Source organism: Neomonachus schauinslandi, chromosome 5 (assembly GCF_002201575.2).
Source record: "Neomonachus schauinslandi chromosome 5, ASM220157v2, whole genome shotgun sequence".
NCBI classification, from domain to species: domain Eukaryota; kingdom Metazoa; phylum Chordata; class Mammalia; order Carnivora; family Phocidae; genus Neomonachus; species Neomonachus schauinslandi.
Window position 1 is genome coordinate 10,614,988 of NC_058407.1, and position 25,756 is coordinate 10,640,743.

Here is a 25,756-nt window from a genome sequence, read left to right on the forward strand (position 1 = left end):
TCACAGGAAATCACATATTGTTGCCCTCGACCACAGATTCCCCGCAACAATGATGAGATGACAAATCTGGCTCCAAAGATCTTTTACCGAGACCTATTTAAAGCATTTCAGTCCTTAATTCAAATAAACTTCAATTCAGCTGAATGGCTGATGGCTGATCTAGGTAAAGGCTTCACGGTGACAAAAATATGCCCACCTACAAAGACCTCAAAATAAGTTCCTAACAAGGGTGTGAATGTACTCAGGGTCTCTGTCCCATCTTCTTCAGAGTTCGGTTGAGCTAGAAGAAAAAGAAAAGCAAAATTAAATATGGAGATTTCACCAACCCTTTTCCTCCAGTGTGCACAATCACCAGGACAGACCCCTAGGCCGCCCCTCTGAAGTCAGGAAGGGGTGTCTCTGATGCGGGCACAAGTGTCCACCTTGGGTGCATAAAGCCCCAGTTAGGTGCTCCACTCCTGACACTCCTATGGCCCTACACAATTCATGCAGACCGTTCTTCTACCTGACACACACACACACACACACACACACACACACCAACCCCCTACACTGCTCCACTCCTGACACTCCTATGGCCCTACACAATTCATGCAGACTGTTCTTCTAACACACACACACACACACACACACACACACACACACACACACACACACCCCTACACTGCTCTGTCCATTTTATAAGACACGAGGCTCAGAGAGGCTGAACGTGCCAGGGCTGCATTATTCCTGCAGAAGGAGCCTCGTGGCTGGACCAGAGCATAGCAGTGACCTCTGCTGGAGAACTCAGAACACCAGGATGAAGTGGCTCCAGCTACGACCACAGGGAGACCCGCATGCACACACCCTGCATGCACACACCCTGCATCCTCGTAGCGTTTGGCCTGACCCACAAGACCTCTCCTAGGGCAAGATGTGAAACACATGAAGTCTGTCAAAACACAGCTTTCCAGTCCTCTGCCTGCAAGAACTGGCCAGACCTGTCTAGGTCGGAGAGTAACTGCCAAATGGGGAGGGATGGGTAAGAGCAGGCAGGGAATCCACCCATATTAGGAAATACCAGGGAGGGAGAGGAGAGCTGGCCACCCGCAGAGAGAGATCTTGGAAAGAGATGCTCTAGAGAAGGCTGACACAGCAAATGCTACAGGCCCAGCCCCACTCCCCAAACCCCAAGCAGCCAGCCAGTCTCGGCTCAGAAACTTTAAAAAGGGCCAACTCGAGGCTTTCTTGAAGTGAAAAATAAAAACTTTCAAAACTCCCCACTAGTTCCTAACCTCTTTCTCCAACCCACACACCACTCTCTGACTTCTCACCTCCTCAAATTTGTGAATCTGCCGGATAAAGAAATCCCCATAGCGCCTGGCGACCTTGGTGTCTGCGATGTGGATCATGTCCTATGGGAAAAGCAAAGCAGAGTCAGAGGCAAGCAGTGAGGTACAGCCACTTAAGACTTGCAAGTAACCATGCTGCTAAGTGCTACATAAACCCCTACAGTGCTTTTCAAAAGCAAACGGAGGGGCGGGGGAACCCTATGAGCATTACCAGTTGATAGCAGCTCTTTCTTTCCAGATGCTTGATTTTTATTTTCTTGTTAACCCATTTATTTTATTTATTTGGCGGGGGATGGACAAACAGACCCCCACCCCCAGCAGGGAGCCCAACTCGGGGCTTGATCCCAGGACCTGGAGATCATGACCTGAAGGCAGGTGCTTAACCTATTGAGCCACCGAGGCGCCCCTATTTTTATTTTCAAGTCTTTTTTAATGAACACAAATCTTTCAGCAATAAAAACATTTAAGACAGCATTTTATTCTCATATACTGTTTAGGAGTGTAAGGATGCAAATGAGTCCAGATTCTAAACTTTGTTTTTTAGCTCAAATGTGGTTGAACACCATTTTACTTGTAAATCCCTGCATAATCTAGGTTAAGGCCCAAGAACTCTCTGAATCTCTTTGGATTTTTTTTTTTTAAAGATTTTATTTATTTATTTGACAGAGAGAGACACAGTGAGAGAGGGAACACAAGCAGGGAGACTGGGAGAGGGAGAAGCAGGCCTCCTGCTGAGCAAGGAACCCAATGCCAGGCCTCGATCTCAGGACCCTGGGATCATGACCTGAACTAAAGGCAGACGCTTAACGACTGAGCCACCCAGGTGCCCCTGACTGGATTTTTTTAAATCAAGGATGAAAAAAGAAAAGCCAGAAAGAAAGCAGGGACGCCCGGCTGGCTCAGTCAGCAGAGCATGCAACTCTTGATCTTGGGTCATGAGTTACATAAAAATAAAACCTTTACCAAAACAACAACAACAATCCAGAAAGCAGCATTTTGCCAAAGACAAACGTGAACCAGTTAAGAGGAATAATAACCCCAAAAACATGCAATCAAAAACATTTTCATGGGGCACCTGGGTGGCTCAGTTAAGCATCTGCCTTCGGCTCAGGTCATGATCCCATGGTCCTGGGATCAAGCTCTCCTTTGGGCTCCCTGCTCAGGGGGGAGCCTGCTTCTCCCTCCTCCTCTCCTTCTGCCCCTGCTGTGGCTCTTTCTCTCAAATGAATAAATAAAATCTTAAAAAAAAACAATACTTTTTCACATGTGGACTTTTGAATCATATTATTAGTATTTAATTATGTTGTAATTTAATTAATACATGAATACAACCTCATAAAAATTTTATTTGTAATAACCAAATTGTTAATTCTTGGGAGAAGTATTTTATGTATTTATTTTGAAGCAAAGCTTTACACAAGGTGGAGCTTGAACTCATGACCCTGAGGATCAAGAATCACATGTTCTACCAACTGTGCCCACCAGGCATCCCAGGAGAAGTGGGTATTTTTTGTTTTTTGGTTTTTTTAAGATTTTTATTTATTTATTTGACAGAGAGACACAGCGTGAGAAGGAACACAAACAAGGGGAGTGGAAGAGGGAGAAGCAGGCCTCCTGCCGAGCAGGGAGCCCGATACGGGGCTTAATCCCAGGACCCTGGGATCATGACCCGAGCCGAAGGCAGACGCTTAACAACTGAGCCACCCAGGCGCCCTGAGAAGTGTTTTGTTAAAGACCATCCAGATAATTGGGTCTACTTCAGCGGGGTTACAAAGTGATGACAGGGGAATGGAGCAGATTACCAATACTGCCAAAGAATGTATGTTAGGCACTGAGAATAAATTCGAAAAGAACTTTAGCTAGTTGATGTGATACTACAAGGGATAGTTTTGATTTTTAAAAGCATGAATAAAACACTGGAAAACTTCCCTATTGACATGTTTCTACTTTCAGTGAGACCGTCATGTCAGAGATAGCTAAGTTCTGCCAAACATCAAGTCTTCCAAAAGCCATAAACTCTAAATGAGAGGGTTTGGTTTAGCAAGATGAGTTTTCAAAACAACTACCCAAACTGACCCAGCAATTCCCCAAGTAGGTATACACCCAAGAGAATATGTTCACACAAAAACTTGTACATAAAAATTCATAGCAGTGTTATCCACAATAGTCAAAAAGTAAAAACAACTCAACTGTCCATCAACTAATGAATGGATAAAGTGGTGTATCCATACAGTGGAGTATTTCCTGGCCATAAAAAGGTATGAAGTACTGATATGCACCACAACCTGGATGAGACCCGAAAACGTGCTCAATGAAAGAAGTCAAACTCGAAAAGGCCACATATTTTATCATAGCAAATATAAAAAACAGACAAATCCAGAGAGACAGAAAGCAGATTACTGGTTTGCCAAGGATTAGGGGACAAGGGGACTTGGGTATGACTGCTAATGAGTAGGCAGTTGTGCACATGTGGAATTAGTGGAAATGGTTGTGTCACACTGTGAATATATTACTAACCACAGAATTACATCCTTTAAAATGGTGAAGTTTAGGGCGCCTGGGTGGCTCAGATGGTTCAGCGTCTGCCTTCAAGCTCAGGTCATGATCCCAGAGTCCTGGGATCCAGTCCCGCATCGGGCTCCCTGCTCAGCGGGGTGCCTGCTTCTCCCTCTGCCTCTTATGAATAAATAAATAAAATCTTTAAAAATAAATAAATAAAATAAAATAAAATGGTGACGTTCATGCTATACAAGTTATACCTTTAAAAAACTGCCCAAAAAAATAGTATGTTTAGACCAACACTTTTCTCAAAACAACTAAAAATACAGAATAAATAATTTTTAAAAATCTCCTCACAGCATCTAAGAGATGACAGTAAAGAGCTACTTAAGAGAAAATAAACCATTCTAAGCAAAACAAAGAAGTCTGCTCTGCGCAGAGGGCATTTGCTCATCAATCCCAGAAGACGAGCAGAGGGACAAACCAAGGCCAGGGCCAGTCTTACAGAAGACCCTGTGTGCACTGCTGGGTCCCTACAGGGCTACACCCTCAAGCTAAAGGCAGACCAGGACTGGGCAGCCATCCCACTCCAGACACCAAGCAACGCTCACCAAGTTGGGGGAGGAACATAAAAAAGGAAAGAGAGAGACCCATTCCCGGGACATTATAAACACAAGGTGATTCTTCTGACAATCTGTAGCCTGGGCTTGTTCCCAGGCACTTTGAAGAAGCAAAAGCAAATCCCTTCTAGAAGAATGAATGTTCATCCCACACTTCAAAAAATGCCAACAAAGTTTTTCAAGAACAATGAACTGTATGTAGTAAAAAAAATAAATAAATAACCAAGCACATTAAGGAAACACTTGATCATGAATTTTTTAAAAATTAGAGAAAGCAAAAACAGAGCTGAAGAGATCAAAAAGGACAGAGTAATCAATCAAAAGAATATTATCCAGAACAGAGACAAAAAAAGATGGAAGAAGGGTTTAAGCAACACGGAAGACAGAATGAGGTCTAACATATATCAAGTAAGAACTCCAGAAGAAAACAAAGCAGAGTCAATAAGAGATATTAGCTAAAAATATTCTAGAAGAGATGAAAGACACCAGCCTACTCATTTCAGCAGACTGTTTTAAGTCCATATCGGGGTTCCACATATGTGTGAGTAGTACATCTTCTTTACTTCTGAGTGTACGCACATGGGTTAACAAAGAGGGGAGGATGTTACTTCATGGAAAGAACAATTCTAGGAGTCTAGTATATTTTAAGTCTGTAAAAAGACTCACCTAGGAAAACAAAACAGAACTTAGTTCTTTAAAAAACCTCATTAGGACATTAAAATGTTACCTTGAACTTAAAATCCAACAGTGAAAACTCACACTGCCGCTCAACCTGCCCCTCCCCCCGAGAGGAGCCTAGGACGTTGCTTGTGCCTCCTTTCAGAAATAACTCTGCATTCCCAAGCAGATATAAATGAATCACTTAAAAAAACACCTTCAATGAACCACCACTGACAGCCACTTTCTAAAACCATGTACGCTTTCTCTAATAACCAAAACCACTCAAAAGTCCATCCGCATTAGAATGGGAAAATCGCAGCCAACTCCTGCAACAGCAGGGGGCCAAGCGCAGAACAGTAAGCACCAACGGACTATTGCTGGGCATGGCAACGCTGGATGGCAATGCTCTCAAATCTAACACTGAGGAAAAGAAGCCAGACACAAAAAAAGAGCACATGCTGTTGTCAGTCCATTACATGAAGTTCAAAACTAAACAGCACTAATCTAGGGTGGACAAGTCAGGACAATGGCTCCCACTCGCTAAACTACTTCTGAAAGTCTAACCTCACCTTCCCGCTTTCTTCTCTGATCTTCTCTTCTGCCACAGCCTCTTCTCCCAGGTCACTGCAGCCACAATGAAGCTGTCCCTCAAACATACTGGATCCACTCCTGCCCCAGGGCCTTTGCCCTTACCACTCCCACTACTTGGAATGCTGCTCCCTCAGATATGTGTTTGGTGAATTTCTTCACCTCCTTCAAGTCTTAGCTGCAATTTCACTTCCTCGACAAAGGCTACCCTGAGCACCTTATGTAATACTGCAACCTCTGCCTTCCACTACCACTACCCTTAACTGCGCGGCACTTGGCAGTTTCTAACCTGCGATAAAATAAAGGAAACTTTTAATTTTTCATGTTTGTAGGCCCTGCTCCTGGTAAAACATTTACCCAAGGTCAAAATGACTTGGCAAAACCTCAAAACATGGGCTCTATTCCTGTCCCAAATACACACTATACATCTGCTTCATTAAAAAAAACAAAAACCCACCAAAAAGGAACATTCCAAACATAAAGATAAGAAAAAAACTTGCTGATTCCCGTAAGATTCCAGTTTTACAGCCTTTCTGGAAAGTCTTTCATTACAACTTGTAACTCTATGTAAAACAAGAACGAAAACAAAAACAAAACCATATATGACTCTTGCACCAACTATTCCTTCCCTGGAGCACTCTCCTCTTTGTGAAGACTGTATCCCAGGCAGCTATCTTAACTTGGACTAGAATGAAACTTTTTTTTTCTTCAAAAAAAATGTTGGGGTGCCTGGGTGGCTCAGTCGGTGAAGGGTCTTGCCTTCGGCTCGGGTCACAATCCCAGGTCCTGGGGTCGAGTCCCACATCGAGCTCCCTGCTGCTTCTCCCTCTGCCCCTCCCCCGGCTCGTTCTCTCTCAAAAATGAAATAAATAAAATCTTTAAAAAAATTTTTTTAAAGATTTTATTTATTTGAGAGCAAGAGAGCATGAGCGGGAAAGAAGGGCAGAGGGAGAGAGATGGTGCACACTCCCCACTGGGCAGGGAGCCCAATGTAGGGCTTGATCCTAGGACTCTGGGATCATGACCCAAACCAAAGGCAGATGCTTAACTGACTGAGCCACCCAGGTGCCCTTTTCTTTAAAAAACTTTTAAAAGGTTTGTTCATTTTGCATTGACACCTACTACAGGGTCTGCTTCGTTATAATGTTTATTGTCCACTTTTTTACATTAGAATGTCAGTGTGAGGACAGAAACCTTTGCTGATTTTGTTCACTGCTAAGTCCCAAATGCTCAGAAGAGTGGGCGCTTAGTAAACACTGCTGAACAGATGAAGAGAGAGGGCCCCAGAGGCCTAGGCTAGAAGGCAGCCATACCTTATCAATGTAGAAGTCAACCTCAGAGGCTGACTGAAATTCGCCATCGAGGGCAGAGATGCCACTGGTCCACACCAGGTTCTTCATCTTGTGCTTGAAGACAAGGAGCTGGATCCGGAACTCCTGCTCTGTGAGGTCCAGGAAGCCAGCCAGCTTGGCCACAGGCATGGTGGTGTAGAGCTTGAGGAAGCTGCGGATGGTGGAGAGCTGGGCCTGCTGCTGCACTTCATCGGAAAACACCTTCAGCTGCTGCAGGAAGGGCTCCTTGTGGTAGTTGGGGTGCACGTTGTCATAGTTGGGGACCACAGGCGACAGGAATTTGGGGCACGAGTAGCTGAAAAGTTCCTCATAGACCTGTGGGTCACCCTTTTGCATGCGGAGCATCTTGTCCCCGTATTTCTCCCGCAGCTGCAGGTGAATGCTTTCATCGATTCGCATGGGGTACATGGTGAGGGCAATGGCCAGCAGCGCGTGCATCTGCTCATTCTGCTTGTTAATCTGGGGGTGCGAGAAATTGGTGCAGGATCAAATGAGATGGACTTTCTGAGGTCCCCACTGCCAACGTGGCCCTACCACCCTCCCAAGTACACGCTGCACAGACCTCTGATTTCTCCCTGGTCTTGCACTGGTCAGTTAACTTTCCCGAAGTCTCTCCCAATCCGCCCTCTAGCTCTATTGAACTTCCAGCCCACTTCTGGGGCCTCCTCAGCTGGCTCCTGGATTCTTCACTGGGGCCTCCTTCTAATTCTCCCTGGTCCACCCCATCCTTCACCAGCAGATCAATCCTCCCACACTATTATGACTGAGTCATCCAGAAATTTTGATGGCACCATAATGCCTATAAAAATTAAATACTTCAGCTAGGTAGTGAAGGTTACCCCAGAACCTAACACCCCAATTTGACTACTCTACAACCCTCCAACAAAACTGTTCATTGTCCTGCTACATCACCATACTTCCAAGTCTCAACACTTTTGCTCTGCCTAGAAACCTCCCAATTTGGGGCGCCTGGGTGGCTCAGTCGTTAAGCATCTGCCTTCGCCTCAGGTCATGATCCCAGGGTCCTGGGATCAAGCCCTGTGTTGGGCTCCCTGCTCGGCGGGAAGCCTGCTTCTCCCTCTCCCACTCCCCCTGCTTGTGTTCCCGCTCTCGATATCTCTTTCTGTCAAATAAATAAAATCTTAAAAAAAAAAAAAAAAGAAAAGAAACCTCCCAATTCTATGCATGTCTTGGACCCTCCCTCCTCCATGGCAAACTGCTTGAGGATGGTACCTACATCTAACTCCTTTTTAAATAGCCAGAGCCCAGTGAACACTCTAATTGTTGCTAAATAAATGCTGGGGGACAAGAGTAAAACAAAAGATACTGTCCTTATCATCAAGGAGTTAATGATCTGAAATAATAGGTACAACAAAAGAAACTTAAGAGTAGGCCAGCCATTAAGAAATCATCCTATTGAAAAGACATACAAAAAGGAAAATTTTGGATAGTGTTTACCAAAAACTGTCGGGATTAGGTGCCAAGGGGTCAAGCTGGTCAGAGGCTTCCTCACCATCTCATACTTGTAGGTGGTCCTCTGGAACATGCTCTTGGTCCTCTGGATGTAGAGGAGGATGTTGGCAAAGACCCGGATGGCATCCTGGTAGCGACGCATCATCAAATATGCAAAACCGACGTAGTAGTATGTGGTGACCTGGCACTCAGGCACCCGAGAATACATGCTCTGTGCAGGGAGGAAGAAGCACCCATGAGTCCTAAAACCAATTCATCCCAGAAAGAGTCTGGAAGCTGGCAGGGCCCAGTGTCAGCTGAGGTGGAAGTCCCTTACAGAGGCCCTGAACTACCCAGGGAAGCCCTGGCTCCGGAGTTAGAGGCTCTCAGTTCAGACCATACCATTTACTGATCAAGTTATAGGACCTGAGAACTCCATATTGTTAGATGCAACAGAAAAGCACTGGATCAGGTGACCCTAACATTTCTTTCAGCTCCAAATCCCTCCACACCTCAGGTGTGTATTCTTCCTTGCTTTTCCAGATAAACCCGATAAAGACAGATAAACCCGAAAAAGACAGATAAACAAGAAAGACTGAAAGACAAAGACACACACAAACAAAAAAGTACTGATTTTTCTGTGGCTAAGAAAAACCACCACAGCTAATCATCGTTGTCTATACCATCTTAGAACTAAGTCTCTTACTAATCCCTTTACTAGTAAAATTTGAATAGTAAAAATATGAAAAGTAAAAATCTGCCATTATCATTGTTCTGAAAGTAGAATCAAGACTGAACATTTTGAGTGTTACTAAGCAACAAAGAAAAAGCACCTTGTCTACGTGCAGATGTTCACTACAGTGCTTCCCCCATGTCTCAATTTTCAACTAGCCTGGGGAAGAATCCTCTTTTTGATCCCTGAAATTTGTCCTTATAGATCAGAGTCTCTGAAAACAGACTCTGGCTCTGGGTGGGGGGGGCAGGGGGAAACAGGTAATCACCTTCTTATTCAGTTCGATATTCTCCAGCACTTTGATGGCCTGGTAGTAATCCCCCAATAGGGAGTGCAGACGCAGAAGCCCCACCAGGCTGAAATACCCAAGCATCTTGTAAAGGGAGTGCCGTCCATACTCGCCAGCCACACTCTCGGGATCACCTGAAAGAAACAGACACTATGACCATAGGGGCAGGTGAAGGAAGGTAAACCTAAGCCTTGAGTGTCACTGAGTCGACTCTTCACCTACTACTGGCCTCTAAAGCTTCCTGCAATAGGGAATAACTGCCTTCAAAGGAATACCCAGAAGCAGCATGCCTGACCTGCATCTTTTTTTTTTTTTTCTTTTTAAAGGTAATCTACACCCAACGTGAGGCTCGAACTCATGACCCCAAGATCAAGAGTCACATACTCTATACCGACTGACCGGCCAAGTCTCCTTGGCCTTATACTAACCTTAAATTTACCAAGGAGAGTTGTGGGGGCGGGGGGGCCAGGTTTTTGTTTGTTTGTTTGGTTGGTTCCAAAACACCTGATATTACTGAAATGGCCCCTTTTATCAGGAGCAGTTACTCATCAAGGCCACTACTTTCAGGAAGTTCATAAGGTCAAAGCTACTTTCCTAATAACACTTAGATGCTATTTGTCTTTCTCACTGAAATGCCATTTGCACTGATGGTGCAGAAACAACAGTGGGTAAAACCACTGACAACCTAGCATAAACCAGGCAGTGGCAGCACACTCTATCAGTAATTACTGTGTTCTTTCCCACTATATGTGGTAAAAGAACCAGCCACTTTTCCACAAAACACCATTTTTACTTGAATGATTGACACACAAATTACGGTTACTTAGATTTGGGTATTTAGCAGACATTTTTTCAAAAATGAATGAGGTGAGCCTGTTACACTTCAATAAAAACAACGGAGAGTGCTCACTGCCAATGAAAATGTGAGCTTTTAGGCAAATTCTAGTTTTAAAAACATGTATCTGCCACTATGAGCCCAACAGCTTCTAAATAAAGACTTATCTGATGAGGCTGATGATGAAAGTGGTATTTCTAGGTTGTATAATAAAATATGTCAACACTGAGAAAATCTTTGTAACTCAATGAACCAGTATTTTACAAAATTGTGCAGGAGTAAAAAGATCCATTCAAGCTGCAGGATAAACCAGTAAACCTTAACATAACCAAGTAAAAGTTCATTGCTAAGTTTTCGGATTCCTCACTGCAATTTACCAGTATGAAACCCCCATTGTCAAGTTTGGATGCAGTAGCAAAGAACATCAGAACTACCTGAAAAGGCTGTTAAGATACTCCTCCCTTTCCCAACTCCATGTCTGGGTGAGGCCAGGTCTCCCTCATATACTTCAACCCAAACCGCATATTGTAATTCTAACAGACTGAAGGCAGGGGCAGAATGAGAATCCAGCTCTCTTACTATGCCAGGCGCTAAGGAGATTTGCAAAAATGGCACTCTTCTCACAGAGAAAAAAATTTATATGGATAAACTCTGTGATTCTTAGTCTTTAAAGACCGTAAAGCGGTCCTGACACCAAAAAGTGTGAGAAGCGCTTACCTACACGAAGGCCCTGGAGATACAGAAGTGTCTGCAAATCAGACCTCGTGAGTGCTGGCTCGTTCAGTGTGCTGGCCAACAGACGGCCAAGCCCGACAGCCCTCAGCACCCGCCCTTGGCTGCTGTTCACAGCCAATACCAAAGACACGCAGCCATTTACCTAATCCGCCGTGGCTCCCCCACGCTCCCCATGGCCGCTCTTCCCCTGGAACAGATGGCAAGCAGCACTCACCTCCACTTGTATACACCTCCAGCTGCCGGTTAATGTTGGACTTGTCTACCAGGGAGTGAAGAACATTGAGGACACTGTGAACATTCCAGATTTTGGGATTGGAGCGAAGGAAGTCGATCTCCTCCTCCGACTTCTTGGCAGTCTTGCAGCGGTACTGACTGAATGACTGAAACTGTGGGGAAGAAGGGAGAGAGGCAGGAGTGGCGCACGATGTTGAAATGGGGGGACAGTGCCTGGGGTCCGAGGGGGAGGGCACAGCACCACATCTCATGCTAAACTGTTCTGTATGCTACTTGTTTTTGCAAACCCATCTTTGATTACACTGAATTGTGTTCATTACTGAGTATGTCACTTCTTCCACAGCTAAATAAAAATCTCTAAGATGAAAGGTAGTTTGTGAAAAAACATTCGATTTGGAGTCAAACACAGCCTAGAGTCATTTAATGTCTCTGGGCTTCACAATGCAGTCGATCTGGCTGTCAGAACTGGGTGGCTTGTAATAGATCTTTTTCTCTTAGGCTGTGCCATGCCCGAGTCAGGATTACGAATGACAACATGGTGGAGACAGGGTTAGGTGTCTGTATGTGTGAGTCTTGCCTACTGGAGCTGACCATCCATTCACCAGGGACAGGAACCCAGTCTGAGTCACCTCTGTACCAACCACAGGGCCTCACCAAGTGGAAGGCACATCTAGGGCCCACACCACAGTTATTCCTTAAGGCAGTGGTTCTATCTGGGACCAAGAATGGGCTGGTTCCTTCAGTCACCCAGAGAACAGCACAAAAGACCTACCCACTCAACCAGTCTTTTTTTTTTTTTTTAAGACTTTATTTATTTGACAGAGAGTGAGCATGAGCAGGGGGAGGGGCAGAAGGAGAGGGAGAAGCAGGCTCCCCACCAAGCAAGGAGCCCGATATGGGACTCGATCTCAGGACCCCAGGATCATGACCTGAGCCGAAGGCAGCCGCTTAACTGACGGAGCCACCCAGGCGCCTCTCGACCAGTTTTTAAAAGTTCCTTGGTCGATTTTGGTGCACACCAAGTTTGGAAACCAGTGACCCAGAATCAAGGTCCTAGATGACCTGACCCAAAAATGCTCTTCAAATTAAGTCCAAATTAGCACCTTCCTCTAAGAACACAGAAAAAAGTTTCCAGATTTATAATAAACAGAAGAGTATCCAGAATATAGAAGGAATTCTCATAATTCAGTAAGAACAAGATAATCCGATAGAAAAATGAAAAAAGGATACTGAGGATTACTTCAAAGAAAACCAAAATTGGTTAATTAACAGGGAAAATACCTAATCTCTTCACATATCAGAGAAATGCATATTAAAATGAGATTACCATTTCTTTCCCATCAAACAGACAAAAATTAGGCCAATAACATCCATAGCAGAGAAAAACTCTCAAATGCTACAGATAGCAATGTAATTTGATACAGCCCTTGGAGAGGACAAGGTATTACTATTTATTAAGGTCCAAAGTGATTGAAGTGTTCTGCATCTTGACTGTGGTGGTGTACACACATTTGTTAAATCTCATCGACAGCACACTTAAAATCAGTATTTCACTGTATGCAAATTCTGACTCTATAAAGCTGATTTTAAAAAACTTAAAAAGCGGGGCACCTACGGGTGGCTCAGTCAAACATCTGACCCCTGATTTCAGCTCAGGTCACAATCTCAGGGTTGTCAGATCAAGCCCAGTGTCGGTTCTGCGCTAGATGTGGAACCTGCTTGGGATTCTCTCTCCCTCTGCCCCTGCCCCCCTCCTCCCGCAGACACTCTCTCACTCTCTCAAAAACAAACAAAAAAAAAAACGTAAAAAGCAAAAATTCTTCAACCAACAATTCTACCTCTGGTGATCTCTACAGACAGACCTATGTGTAACAGATACAGGAATATTCATGGACTGTTTATAACAGTGGAAACTGTATACCCACAGCTTCATCACAAAAACAGTGGTATATTCGTATCATGTACATAGCAGAAAAAAAATAAAGCCATCTCTACGTAGACATGTTAAGTGTTCCATATCACAGCAAATTACACAACATAATACCATTTTTCTAAATTTTTTTTTTAAAGGAAACACTTTTTTTTTTTTTTTTAAAGATTTTTATTTATTTGACAGAAAGAGATATAGTGAGAGAGGGAACACAAGCAGGGGGAGTGGAGAGGGAGAAGCAGGCCTCCCGCCGAGCAGGGAGCCCGATGCGGGGCTCGATACCAGGACCCTGAGATCATGACCTGAGCCGAAGGCAGACGCCCAACGACTGAGCCACCCAGGCGCCCCAAGGAAGACACTTTAAACTTTATCTGCAGTTTGGGGCCACCTGAGTGGCTCAGCGGGTTGGGCATCTGCCTTCGGGTCAGGTCATGATCCCAGGGTCCTGGGATCAAGCCCCACATCAGGGTCCCTGCTCAGCGGGGAGTCTGCTTCTCCCTCTCCCTATGCCTCTCTCCCCAGAGGCTCGGGCACATTTGTGGCACTCGCTCTAAGAAAATAATCTTAAAAACAATAAAGATAAAAATAAACTTTATCTGCAGTTTGAAAAACACAAAGTTTTTAAACAGTAATGACACATTCACACATTACCTGTACTGATAAAAATAAATGAAAGCGGAGTGGCAGGGAAAAGCCACTTACCCCGTGTGACATCTACCTGGCTGGGAGGAGTCACACTTGGCTCTTGCGGGCCAGTCTTTGTTAGAGTGAGAGCACTTTAAGCCCCTTAAGAGAACACCAGCTAAACCCAAGGGATTATGATAATCTTAAGAAGGATGAAGAACCTTAGCACAGATGATCCTCCTTTGACTTGCTATTAGTCAACAGGACCACCAACCTTCTAAAATTATGCCAAAGGGGCTGACACAAACCAAGGAGCCAGAAAAGGCAAACAAGGCCAGTGTGGTTTTTTGGCCTTCTCTGTGCAAAGGCACCGAAGCCTCATAAGCCTCTCTCTCAACGGGCCTTAGGGGGGGCTTTTTCAGCATACCAGTCGCAATCTGCCAGCACTTTGTAAGTCTCTTTGGTCTGTGCAGCTCAAATAACAGCTTTATTAAGAAACTCATTTCTCCTGAAATACCCAGTGAGAGTTACACCATCCCCATAAAACTCATGGAAAACAAGTATTTTTCCAAATTCAATTGTTCTGGGTTTGTTTTTTTAAGATTTTATTTATTTAAGAGAGAGAGGGCTCAGGTGCACAGACTCCACTCTGAGCGTGCAGCAGACACGGGGCTCGATCCCAGGACCCCGAAATAATGATCTGAGCCAAAATCAAGAGTTGGCCACTCAACCAAGAACCCAGGCGTCCCTCAGATTTATTCTTCAGAAACAGAATATAGACTTAAAAACAGAGTAACTGACTCCAAAGCTTATGACGCCTTTATTTTTCTAACCAGATCAACTCTCAAGTCAGCTCAACTCTGCTGCCTTCCAAGCTCATATCCAGAGCTCTTAGGCCTGGCTCTTCAGAAAACAATGACATCGAAGACCACCACAGTGGGATAGTTCCCACAGTGATGGGACATTTTTATCCCAAGCATGTTTTTAACAACGCAAACAATGATAACAGCTGCTCTTTTGTTGGACTAGTTATTTCAAATTAGACCAAAGCTGACCAGATACCTGATAGATGAACTCATCAATGATATCCCAGAGCCACTGGTTGGGTAGTTCAAGGGGAGCAGGACCATCAGCATCTGTGCAGGAGATCACAGAAAAGTCAGACGCAAAGCAATGACTATGCTCACTTAGTAAGCCTACAGAATGCATTTTGTAATTTTTCTCTTGAAAGAACTATGAATCATGCGACATCCCTCCTTCCCACTCCCATGTTAAAATCCTGCTAAAAAGAGCTGGAGGCTAACACTAGGCCTCATCGTAGCCTCACGCCCTGGCCAAACCTCAAACTCACTAAGAATGTAGTTGAAGAGATTGCAGTAGTTGTAGTAGGACTCAAACCTCTGCTCCAAGGAAGGCCCTCCCTGTAAAGAGAACAGAGACATCAGGACAGATATTTAATTTAAATATTTTACTCATGGTCTGCCATGACAGCTGAACACACATGAGAACCAAGGCCTAATCTCCCCTTCTTAGTACGCAAAGAGCACTCAAGTCAGAGGGAAGACAGCAGTACTAGAGCAGTTCAAAAGGGCACTGAGTATCTGACCACAATGATTAGGCTTTATGGCAAACAACCTCAACTGACCATTTGAGAACATGCATGCAGATCTGGTGAAGCAGACAGAGGTACTAACAAAAGCAAAGAACTAAAATCATGGTGCTCGAAGGATGGTGAGTAAGTGCAGATAACGCTACTATGCTGGACTAGACTACAACAGGCTAGGAATGTAGAGGTCTTTTCAGCGCCAAACAGGAATCTAGGCCAGGGAGATCAGCAAATCCACCATCACCTGTTTCTTGCAAATAAAAAGCTCAACTGGAATATAGCCATATACACTCATTGTCTATGGCTGCTACAAAGGCAGAGCTGAAGATTCAACAGAGACCACTATGGCCTCAAATCCAAAAAGCTATCTGGCTCTTTACACAGAAGGCTGTTGACCCCCCAATCTAGACTTGATGTTGCTGGCAACTGAAAACCACTGAAGATTTCTGAGCTGAGGAACAACATGATACTATTTGTGATGAGCTAGAAAGAACATAGCCCTGGAGTTTTAGCCCCAGTACTCACTAACTGTGAGCTTCTGACACAGTATTCAATCCCTCTGTAGCATGAGACTATGTAGTGAAAGAGCCCAATATAATAAATGCTCTTTCAATAAGCTCCCCCCCTGCCCCGCACTGGGTTTAAAACAGGTCATATATATGAAAGTACTTTGGTACCTAACAAAGAGGTTATACAGTCAATAAACTTCTGCTGAATCTTCATTACGGACCAAAGGGAAGATGAGAGGTGGTAAAACCAACTGTACTGTGGGTTTGATGCCATGGTCTTCCAAAGGAGCGATGTTACACAGGCTAGCTAGATTCTCAACCTAGCCCACAAAGTACCTGAGCTAGAGCAGCAACGGTAGGAGGGAACCTTTACTTTCTATCAGATGAGGTAGTCAGAGATCTCACTGGGATGCCAGAAAAACATGGTCGCCTGCATTACTTTGACAACAGGAACTCCTCCAGCTACCACTGACGGTGGCTCCTGTGGCAAGGTAGGAGCTCTAGCCAGGTCAGGTGGTCTTCAGAGAGATGAAAGTTGACTGTGAGAAGGTGGAAATACTCTAAGGAGAGATCATGGTGCCAGGTTCCTTCATTTACACGTACACATACAAGCTCCAACAATTAACCTGTCACCATCAAGGATTAGGCACCAGATTATAGCAGTGACGAGATGAAGTCCATGCCCTGGTGGTGTTTTACCCTCTAGTGCAGGTAGCAAACAAAACCCAAGTAAACAAACACTACAGTGTCAGCCAGTGATGTGTGCTCTGCAGGGCCAGAGTATGGCCAGGAGCCCAAGAAAGGAGGGAAAGTTGTAAGAAAGACCAGCAAGGGAGTCAGGGGCCAGATCAAGCAGGACTATGACGAAGACCTGGGATTTTATTCTAAGTGTGATGAGAAGTCATGGTAGGATTGTGACGGAGAGCATGACCTGACGAGACTATGTCTCAAAGGGATCATGAGGTTACTAGGCTGAGAATAAACTCAAGTGAAGAGTGGAAACTGATACCAGAAGCAGCTACATGGTTCAGGCAAGAGATGACATAACACCTTGAACTAGGGTAGCAGCAGTGATGGAGGTGAGAAGTGGGTGGTTTCAAGAAGTATGTTGAAGACAGAATTGAACAGGATTTGCTACAAGGCTGGAAGTGAGAGAAAAGTCAAGAACACCACCAAGGGGGCGCCTGGGTGGCTCAGCTGGTTAAGCGACTGCCTTCGGCTCAGGTCATGATCCTGGAGTCCCAGGATCGAGTCCCGCATTGGGCTACCTGCTCAGCAGGGAGTCTGCTTCTCCCTCTCCAGCTCCCCCGTCTTGTGCTCTTTCTCTCTCTCTCTCTCAAATAAATAAATAAAATCTTTAAAAAAAAAAAAAAAAACACCACCAAGGTTTTTATTCTAAGTCACTTGGGTGGATGGTGGTATTATTTATTGAGTTGGTTGACTTGAGAACAGGCTTAGAGGGAAAATAAGACTTCTGTTTGGGGTATGTTAAACTTGATATGATGTGCCTGGGTGGCTCAGTCAGTTAAGCATCTGCCCTCGACTCAGGTCATGATCTCCGGGCCCTGGGATAGAGACCCTTGTCAGGCTCCCTGCTCACTGGGGAGTGTGCTTGTCTGTCTGCCCCTCCCCGTTAGTACTCTCTCTCTCTCTCAAATAAATAAAACCTTTTTAAAGACTTTATTTAGGGGCACCTGGGTGGCTCAGTCGTTAAGCGTCTGCCTTAGGCTCAGGTCATGATCCCAGGGTCCCGAGATCGAGCCCCACATGGGGCTCCCTGCTCCACGGGAAGCCTGCTTCTCCCTCTCCTACCCCCCGGCTTGTGTTCCCTCTCTCACGGTCTCTGTCAAATAAATAAAATCTTTGGAAAAAAAAAAACAACTTTATTTGAGAGAGTACATGCAAGTGAGAGAGCACAAGGTAGGGAGGGGAAGAGGGAGAAGCAGACTCCCTGACAAGCAGGGAGTCTGACGTGGGGTTCAATCCCACGACCCCAGGACCATGACCTGAGCCAAAGGCAGATGCTTAACCGACTGAGCTTCCCAGGCACCCCAAAATAAAATCTTAAAACAAAACACCCAAATTTGAGATGACTATCAGACAGCCAAGTGGAGATGTGGAATAGGCAGCTGGATATACAAGTATGGATTTGGATAAACAGGGGCTAAAAATAGAGATTTTCAGTCATGGTGTATATAAATAGTACAGTTATTTTAAGAGACTTGTGCATTCTAAAATTCAGAAATGAGAGAAGAATCAAACAAGTGCCCAAAGCTGGGAGAGTACAGTAGAAAGAACACTGGTATCACAATAAGCCAGGCCTGGGTACAAGGAGTTTTGCCACCTACTCGTTGCATGAATTTGAGAAAAAGCAACCTCTTTGCACCTCAGTTTGCCTGCCTTGCAGGACTACTGTAAGGATTAGAGTATAGATGCCTGCCAAGTACCTAGTATTATGCCTGGCACACAGCGACAGTTTCATGTGTGTTTCAGAGAGCAGAAGGCTCATAGTCATGCACTGAAGGTAAAAAGCAAGGGCATCACAAGCTGAGGCAATAGAAGGTGTTTGGGAACACACCATTAGGATGGCATCCTGCAACCCAATCAATGTGATGAGTGCCGAGTCAGAACTGTGGGGATGGAGAAATTGAAAAGGACAGACAAGCTATGCCATACCACAGTTTGTCTGGGACAGACACCCAGCTTGTTGGATTCAATCATTCCCTCTGTCATTTCTCAACACTCAAAACACATGCCAACCACTCTTGGACACTGAACCAATAGAAACTAATGATTGTGTTCCAAAGGCAAAAATGGCATAGAACCAACAACAGTTAGATACTCACACTGACTTTGGCATATATGTGCCTGTAGTATAATTCTTTGTACAAAATTAGGAAGACGGCATCTGAAAGAGATGGCAAAGAGCTGCTTTAGTAATCCACAAAACAACTAGGGTCTTCAGGCAGTTTTAGCCTTTTGAAGGGAATAGAGGAATAAACATGATTTAAGACACAAAATGAAATCTAAATTCTAATACACCCCAAGAATACATGCAACAGGAAAATTCATCTCTCGTTTTATCATTTTTTTTAAACCTTTTTTTAAAGATTTATTTATTTATTTGACAGAGAGAAACAGCGAGAGAGGGAACACAAGCAAGGGGAGTAGGAGAGGGAGAAGCAGGCTTCCTGCTGAGCAGGGAGCCTGATGCGGGGCTTGATCCCAGGACCCTGGGATCATGACCTGAGCCGAAGGCAGATGCTTAACGACTGAGCCACCCAGGCGCCCCTCGTTTTATCTTTCAACCTCATCTTAATCTCATTCAGACCCATTTCCCTTAGCCACTTAGATTTTTGCTATCCAGTTGCTTAGCAAACCAACACATAAATAAATTGTAATAGCTCCAAAAAAGGCAATGTCACATTATCAAAACTGCAGACACACGGGTATTTTCGACTTAGAAATTCTAAAGAATTTATCCTATTGACATGATACAACCACTAAAAAGAAAAGAGGAAATAAAGTTCTTTGGGTACAGACGCTGTACAGAAAAGAATTAACAAAGTAGGTCTGAGACTTCTATCCTTTGGCTAGTAAATTTGGTCCTTGGCTGGCATCTGGGAACCTGGATTTCAGGAGGGTCCCCAGTACCCCGACAAGGGCAATCTGCGCAGCCTAAACTGTGCAACACTATGGTTTATGCTGAACTCCTGCCTTCCTTCTGGGAACCTGGAATTTTGGTAGATGCTAGGCAGAGGGTGTACCCACAAGACAAGCACCCAATAAAATCCTCAAACACTGAATGTGTTATAAGCTTCTCTGAAAGACAACTTTTCACACGTCACAATTCTTTGCTCAAGGAATTAAGCACATCCCAAGTGATTCCACAGGAAAGGACTGTTGATAACATATATGCACCTGGTTTCCTTTGGATTCCACTCTGTGTGCCCTTTCCCTTTACTAACTTTGCTCTGTAGCTGTGGGTACAGCTATACCCAGAGTCCTAGCAAATCATCAAACCTGGGGGTGGTCTTGGGGATCCTGGAGATGCAGAATACTCTCCAAAAATATAATAAACTTTAAAAAGGCAAGAAAATGGCATTTGGTCTATGTAAAAAAGAAACAAACAAGTCATTCCTATTTGCTTATGTATGCACAGACTATAACGGAAAGGATAAAAAAGAAAGTGTTAACACTAGATGGCTCTAGAGAAACTGAAGACTTGAGAAGGGAAGTGGGAAGAGGATTTTTACATCAAATCTCCTTTTATACTATTAAGCCCTGTGATTACTTACCTGTTTAAAATTATACACAGTTGACCCTTGAATAATGTGGGGGTTAGGGCCACAGACCCCCCCACCCCGCACAGTCAAAAACCCACATACTCCTTTTGAGTCCCCAAATATTTAACTGTTAACTTTAGCAGCCTACTGCTGACCAGGAGCCTTACCAATAACATAAACAGTCAACACATATTTTGTATGGTATACATATTATATACTGTATTACCACGGTATACAATATGTAAGTAATCTAAAGAGAAGAAAATGTTCAGAACATCTTAAGGGTCAGGACTGTATCAAAAAAAATCCATGTGTACGTGGCCTCACCCAGTTCAAACCCATGCTGTTCAAGGGTCAACTGTATTTCGAGATTGCTACTGTTAACACACACGTTATTACATTCTTTATAGACAACATATTAAACAGAGCTTATGGTCTGAGCAACACAGAAAATAACACCTCCTACAAAATGAGTTCTAAACTTGTGTACCATTAATACTAAAAATAAAGTGTTCCCAAAAAAATGCTAGCTATATCAAAGAAGTACAAGACTTGTACACTAAAAACTATAAAATGTCATTAATATAAACACCTACATAAATGGGAAGACATCGCATGTCCATAAATTAGAGGGCCTAATATGATGGGAAAATTCCCCTAATTTATCTTCAGACTCAATACAATCACTATCAAAATCCCAACTAACTTCTTTGCAGAAATGGACAAACTGATCCTAAAATTCATATGGAAATTAGGGGCGCCTGGGTGGCTCAGTTGGTTAAGCGACTGCCTTCGGCTCAGGTCATGATCCTGGAGTCCCAGGATCGAGTCCCGCATCGGGCTCCCTGCTCGGCAGGGAGTCTGCTTCTCCCTCTGACCCTCCCCACTCTCATGCTTTCTCTCTCATTCTCTCTCTCTCAAATAAATAAATAAAATCTTAAAAAAAAAAAAAATTCATATGGAAATCCAAGGGACTCAGAAGACCGACAACAATTTTGAAAAAGAAGAACACAGTTGGAGAACTTACCACCTCCCGGTTTCAAAACTTACCACAAAGCTACAATAATCCAGACAGTATGTCACAGGCATCAGGATAGACACATATCAGTGGAGTTAAACTGAGAGTCCAGACATAAATCCTTATATTTACGTGATAACCAATTTCAACAAAGGTGCCAAGACAATCCAGTGGAAAAAGAATAGTCTTTCCAAAAACTGGTCTGGGACAACTAGATATGTACATGCAAAAGCATGAAGCTGGATCTTCCTATTTTACACCATATGTAACAAACACCATCATAAAGGGAAAGGTGGGAGAAAGCCAGACAGCCCATACCCAAGTGAATGTAATGACCCCCAAAATCATAGGGGGAAATGGAAACAAGTCAGGACAAAGATCTCAAATTCAGCTTCATCACATGTGAGATGTCTCTGTCCCCTTTGTTTATTCCGCCTTCACTCAACAAGTTCTTTACTAAGGGTCTACTATGTACCAAGCCCTGAGGAAACAAAGCAGTGAGCAAAACAGACATACTATTCTGAGCTTCCTCATGACCCCTCAGTCACAGAAGCCCATCCAGCATACAGAACGCAAAGAACGCATACCTACCATTGCCAACCTGTGGAGCAATGGCTTCAGCCTCAGGCCAAGGTGTATTCTTGAAGAATCTTTCAGTCAACTTGGTCCAGCTGAAAATCAAGCAGACAAATTCTAGAACCCCAAAACAGGAAGCACCAAAGAGGCAACCCACACATTTTACGGATAAGGACCCAGGCTCATAAAGAGGAAGATGTCACAGAAACAAAGTCAGGGCCAGAACCCTCCAAGTTTACAACTTTCCTCAACCCAAAGCTACACCTCAACTTTTCTTAATACGGTGAACACTCTCCTTTTTATCAGTTATGCAACCACCATGCTCTTCAGGATCATTTCCTGCCTCTGTATCATGAACTCTACTCATACATAACAGCTTACTGTTCCCTGATCTGGTAACTACTTTTTAGACACTCCCAACCTTCCCCCCTTAGCATATTTTCCCTACTTTCCCAGAGCACTGTGCCTCCTCCCCCTATCCAAACTTGGAAGAAAATCAGTCTGTTTGTTGCAGTCTGATGCCACAACAGACCCACAGCACCCAACCCAAACACTGGTGCCCAAGATGCCTCAGAGCCCTGATCCCCTCAGGAGCGACTTCAGCTTTCTCCCACTCTCCATAAGCCCCACCTCTCCTCTTCTCCAGATCTTTCAGTTTAGCATAGAAACATATTCAAGACCCCACTTCAAAATATATAAAAAAACACAAAGCATCTCAGTAACACTGTATTTTCCAAGGCACCAGCCATTCTTCTCACCACACATTCTCCTACAGAAAGATCTACCACATGCTTGGCTTCAACTAGTCTATATCTGCCTGTACTGTCCAATACAGGAATTATTTGCCACATGTGATTATTGTGACTAAAGAACTGAATTTCAAATTTTTGTTAATTTTAACCAAAAAGCCAATACTTAGTTACTGGAAAACATTCAAGTAAATTTAAGTTACCTAGATATGTGAATCTGCTTTTTCTATTGTAAATGCTATGAAATCTAAATAGAGATCAGGTATTTCCAACATACACAAACTGAGATGTGGTATAAATACAAAAGATAGGGTTTAGAAGACTTAGCATGAAAAAAAAGTAAAGTAACTCATTAACAGTTTAATACTGATTATGTGTGGTAATATTTTAGATGTTGAAATAAGTTGGGGCGCCTGGGTGGCTCAGTTGGTTAGGCGACTGCCTTTGGCTCGGGTCATGATCCTGGAGTCCCTGGATGGAGTCCCGCGTCGGCCTCCCTGCTCGGCAGGGAGTCTGCTTCTCCCTCTGACCCTCCCCCCTCTCATGTGCTCTCTCATTCTCTCTCTCAAATAAATAAATCTTAAAAAAAAAAAAAAGAAGTTATGAAAATTAATTTCACCTTTTTTTTTTTAAGTTATCTCTACACCCAATGTGGTGCTCAAACTCACAACCCTGAGCCCGAGTGGTACACTCCACTGATTGAGACAGCCAGGTACCCCTCCTTCTACATTTTTAAAATGTAGCTGATGAAAAAAATTAAATCACACCTGTGGCTAGTGTTATTATTTCTATGGGACAGCACTGATCTACATACTTCAACTAGAAAGACCTGGAGATGAAGGAAAAAACAGTTCATGGATTAATTCTATTCATTAATCCAAAAAGCCTTTGGCTATTCATTTTGTCCACCCACCCTCCCAGGAATTAATTAATTATTTTAAATTTATTTACTTATTTTTAAGTAATCACTACACGCAACATGGAGCTCGAACTCACGACCCTGAGATCAAGGGTCACGTGCTCTTCCAACTGAGCCTGCCAGGCACCCCTCCCAGGAATGGTTTAAATTCTATATCCCTGGTGAAGTCTTTTCTGACTGTCTCAACCCTAACTAACCTGTCTCATCTCTAATGCAATTACACAAGGGCAATCCTCTCAAAACAGAAGCAACCACTCAAAGTTTGGCTCATCCTGTTATGCATTAACTTGTACAGTAACTTAAAAATTAGACTCTGGGGGGCGCCTGGGTGGCTCAGTCGTTAAGCGGCTGCCTTCGGCTCAGGTCATGATCCCAGAGTCCTGGGATCGAGCCCCACATTGGGCTCCGTGCTCAGCGGGAAGCCTGCTTCTCCCTCTCCCACTCCCCCTGCTTGTGTTCCCGCTCTCGCTCTCGCTGTCTCTGTCTCTGTCAAATAAATAAATAAAATCTTAAAAAAAAAAAAAAAAATTAGACTCTGGGGGCACCTGGGCGGCTCAGTCAGTTAAGTGTCTGCCTTTGGCTCAGGTCATGATCCTGGAGTCCCCGTATCCAACCCCAGGTCCCCAGGTTCCTGCTCAGCGGGAAGTCTGCTTTCTCCCTCTCCCTCTGCCCCTCTCCCTGCTCCTTCTCTCTCTCTCTCTCTCAGATAAATAAATAAAATCTTTAAAAAAATTAGGCTCTGATGTCAGGCTATGCAGGTTCAAAACTCAACATATGCACTCAACTAGCTATATGACACCCTTTCTATGCTTTTTCCCTCATCTGTAAGATAAAGAAAATACTACTACCTACTCCATGGGGTTACTGTGAAGAGTAATGAGTAAATACAGGAAAAGCATTCTGAACACTGCCTGATCTATATTGGTCAGACATACTAATTGCTGCTACGATTACTGATAAATGACGTTATTATTTTAGGCCCTATACAAGTTCTAGGAATACAGTCCAAAAAAATAACATGTCTCCTCACAAGAAATTACAGAAACTCCTTGGGCACTCTCTTTACAGAGAAATGACTAAACAGCATCCCCCCCCCACCTTAGGGGCTGTATCAGTAAACCAGTCCCACCCAGAAAGAGGGTCATTTCAGTTAGCACTCTGTACCTGTTCTCATAGATGTCCTGGATCTCATATACCTTCTGATCAATGACATCGCTGGATACACGACTGGCCTGTAGCTCATACACCTTCTGGTCAATCAAATCTGAGACGGTTTTGTGGAAATATTGGATGAAGTTTTTGATCACTTCGGGGATCACCTGATAGGTCTGCTGTTCATACTGACGTTCATAAGCCAGATCCTGCTTTGGATCTCCTAGAGGTTGGATATAATAAATACTTTACCAAGTGTTTTCAAACCCACATATGTTACAAAACAAAAGGGCAAGACCATCCCCCAAACAAAACTCAAGTCTATAAAATCAGGTACAATTCCCTTTTAAACACTCAAAGATATAATTGTCCCCAACTCACTCTCAATCCCATCGTCCTGTTTCTTCAGAACATTTACCACTATTTACAATTACATACTTGCTTATTATCTGTTACTTCCACTAGAACCTAAATCCTATGAGGGCAAGAACCTTGTCTGTCTTGTACTCAGGTATACCCTCGCACCTAAAACAGTTATATGTGTGTTGGAAGAGAGGGGAAAACCGTGGGAAGGAGAAGTAAGTAGGAGACACCTTATACACATACATTTTAAATATATACATTTATATATTTTTTTAAGTAGGCTCCATGCCCAGCATAGAGCCCAACAGGGGGCTTGAACTCAAGACCCTGAGATCAAGACCTGAGCTGAGATCAAGAGTTGGACGCTTAACCAACTGAGCCACCCAGTGTCCCAGCACTTAATATTCATTGAATGAATGACTGCTATTTTCTACCTATACAACAGTGCAAGTTACTAAACTTCTCTGCTCAGTTTTCTCATCTGAGAAAATGGAGACAACGTTAATTTAGGTACTTGTCGTAAGGACTAAACGAAACACTTCGCACAAAATACCTGTAAAAATGCATGGCACTTACAAAATGCTAAGCCAAGCCAACTCATTATAATATTTCAGGAAACCTCAAAACCTTCCAAAAAGATTTCATCTGGGCTTTCACAACAAGATTTTCTTCTTCAGCAAGTAGTTTAATAAGGAA

The 25,756-nt window shown here is 43.7% G+C and overlaps 1 protein-coding gene across 3 annotated transcripts in view; it reads right to left on the reverse strand.

Annotated features, from left to right (window-relative positions):
• The window catches only part of EIF3L (eukaryotic translation initiation factor 3 subunit L), a 26,513-nt gene continuing 757 nt past the window's right edge, over positions 1–25,756 (reverse strand). The window contains exons 3-13 of one of the 3 annotated variants that reach the window (XM_021687410.1): positions 24,710–24,920; positions 21,893–21,972; positions 18,844–18,905; positions 15,234–15,303; positions 14,945–15,018; positions 11,309–11,480; positions 9,504–9,658; positions 8,564–8,734; positions 7,012–7,509; positions 1,314–1,394; positions 1–280 (exon numbers count right to left, since the gene is read on the reverse strand). In XM_021687410.1, coding sequence (XP_021543085.1) covers positions 242–280; positions 1,314–1,394; positions 7,012–7,509; positions 8,564–8,734; positions 9,504–9,658; positions 11,309–11,480; positions 14,945–15,018; positions 15,234–15,303; positions 18,844–18,905; positions 21,893–21,972; positions 24,710–24,920 — 1,613 coding nt within the window. In that variant the 3' untranslated portion in view covers positions 1–241. Of the gene's footprint in view, positions 281–1,313; positions 1,395–7,011; positions 7,510–8,563; positions 8,735–9,503; positions 9,659–11,308; positions 11,481–14,944; positions 15,019–15,233; positions 15,304–18,843; positions 18,906–21,892; positions 21,973–24,709; positions 24,921–25,756 lie in introns of those variants that run through there. The other 2 variants (XM_044915804.1, XM_044915803.1) reach the window with 2 other exon arrangements.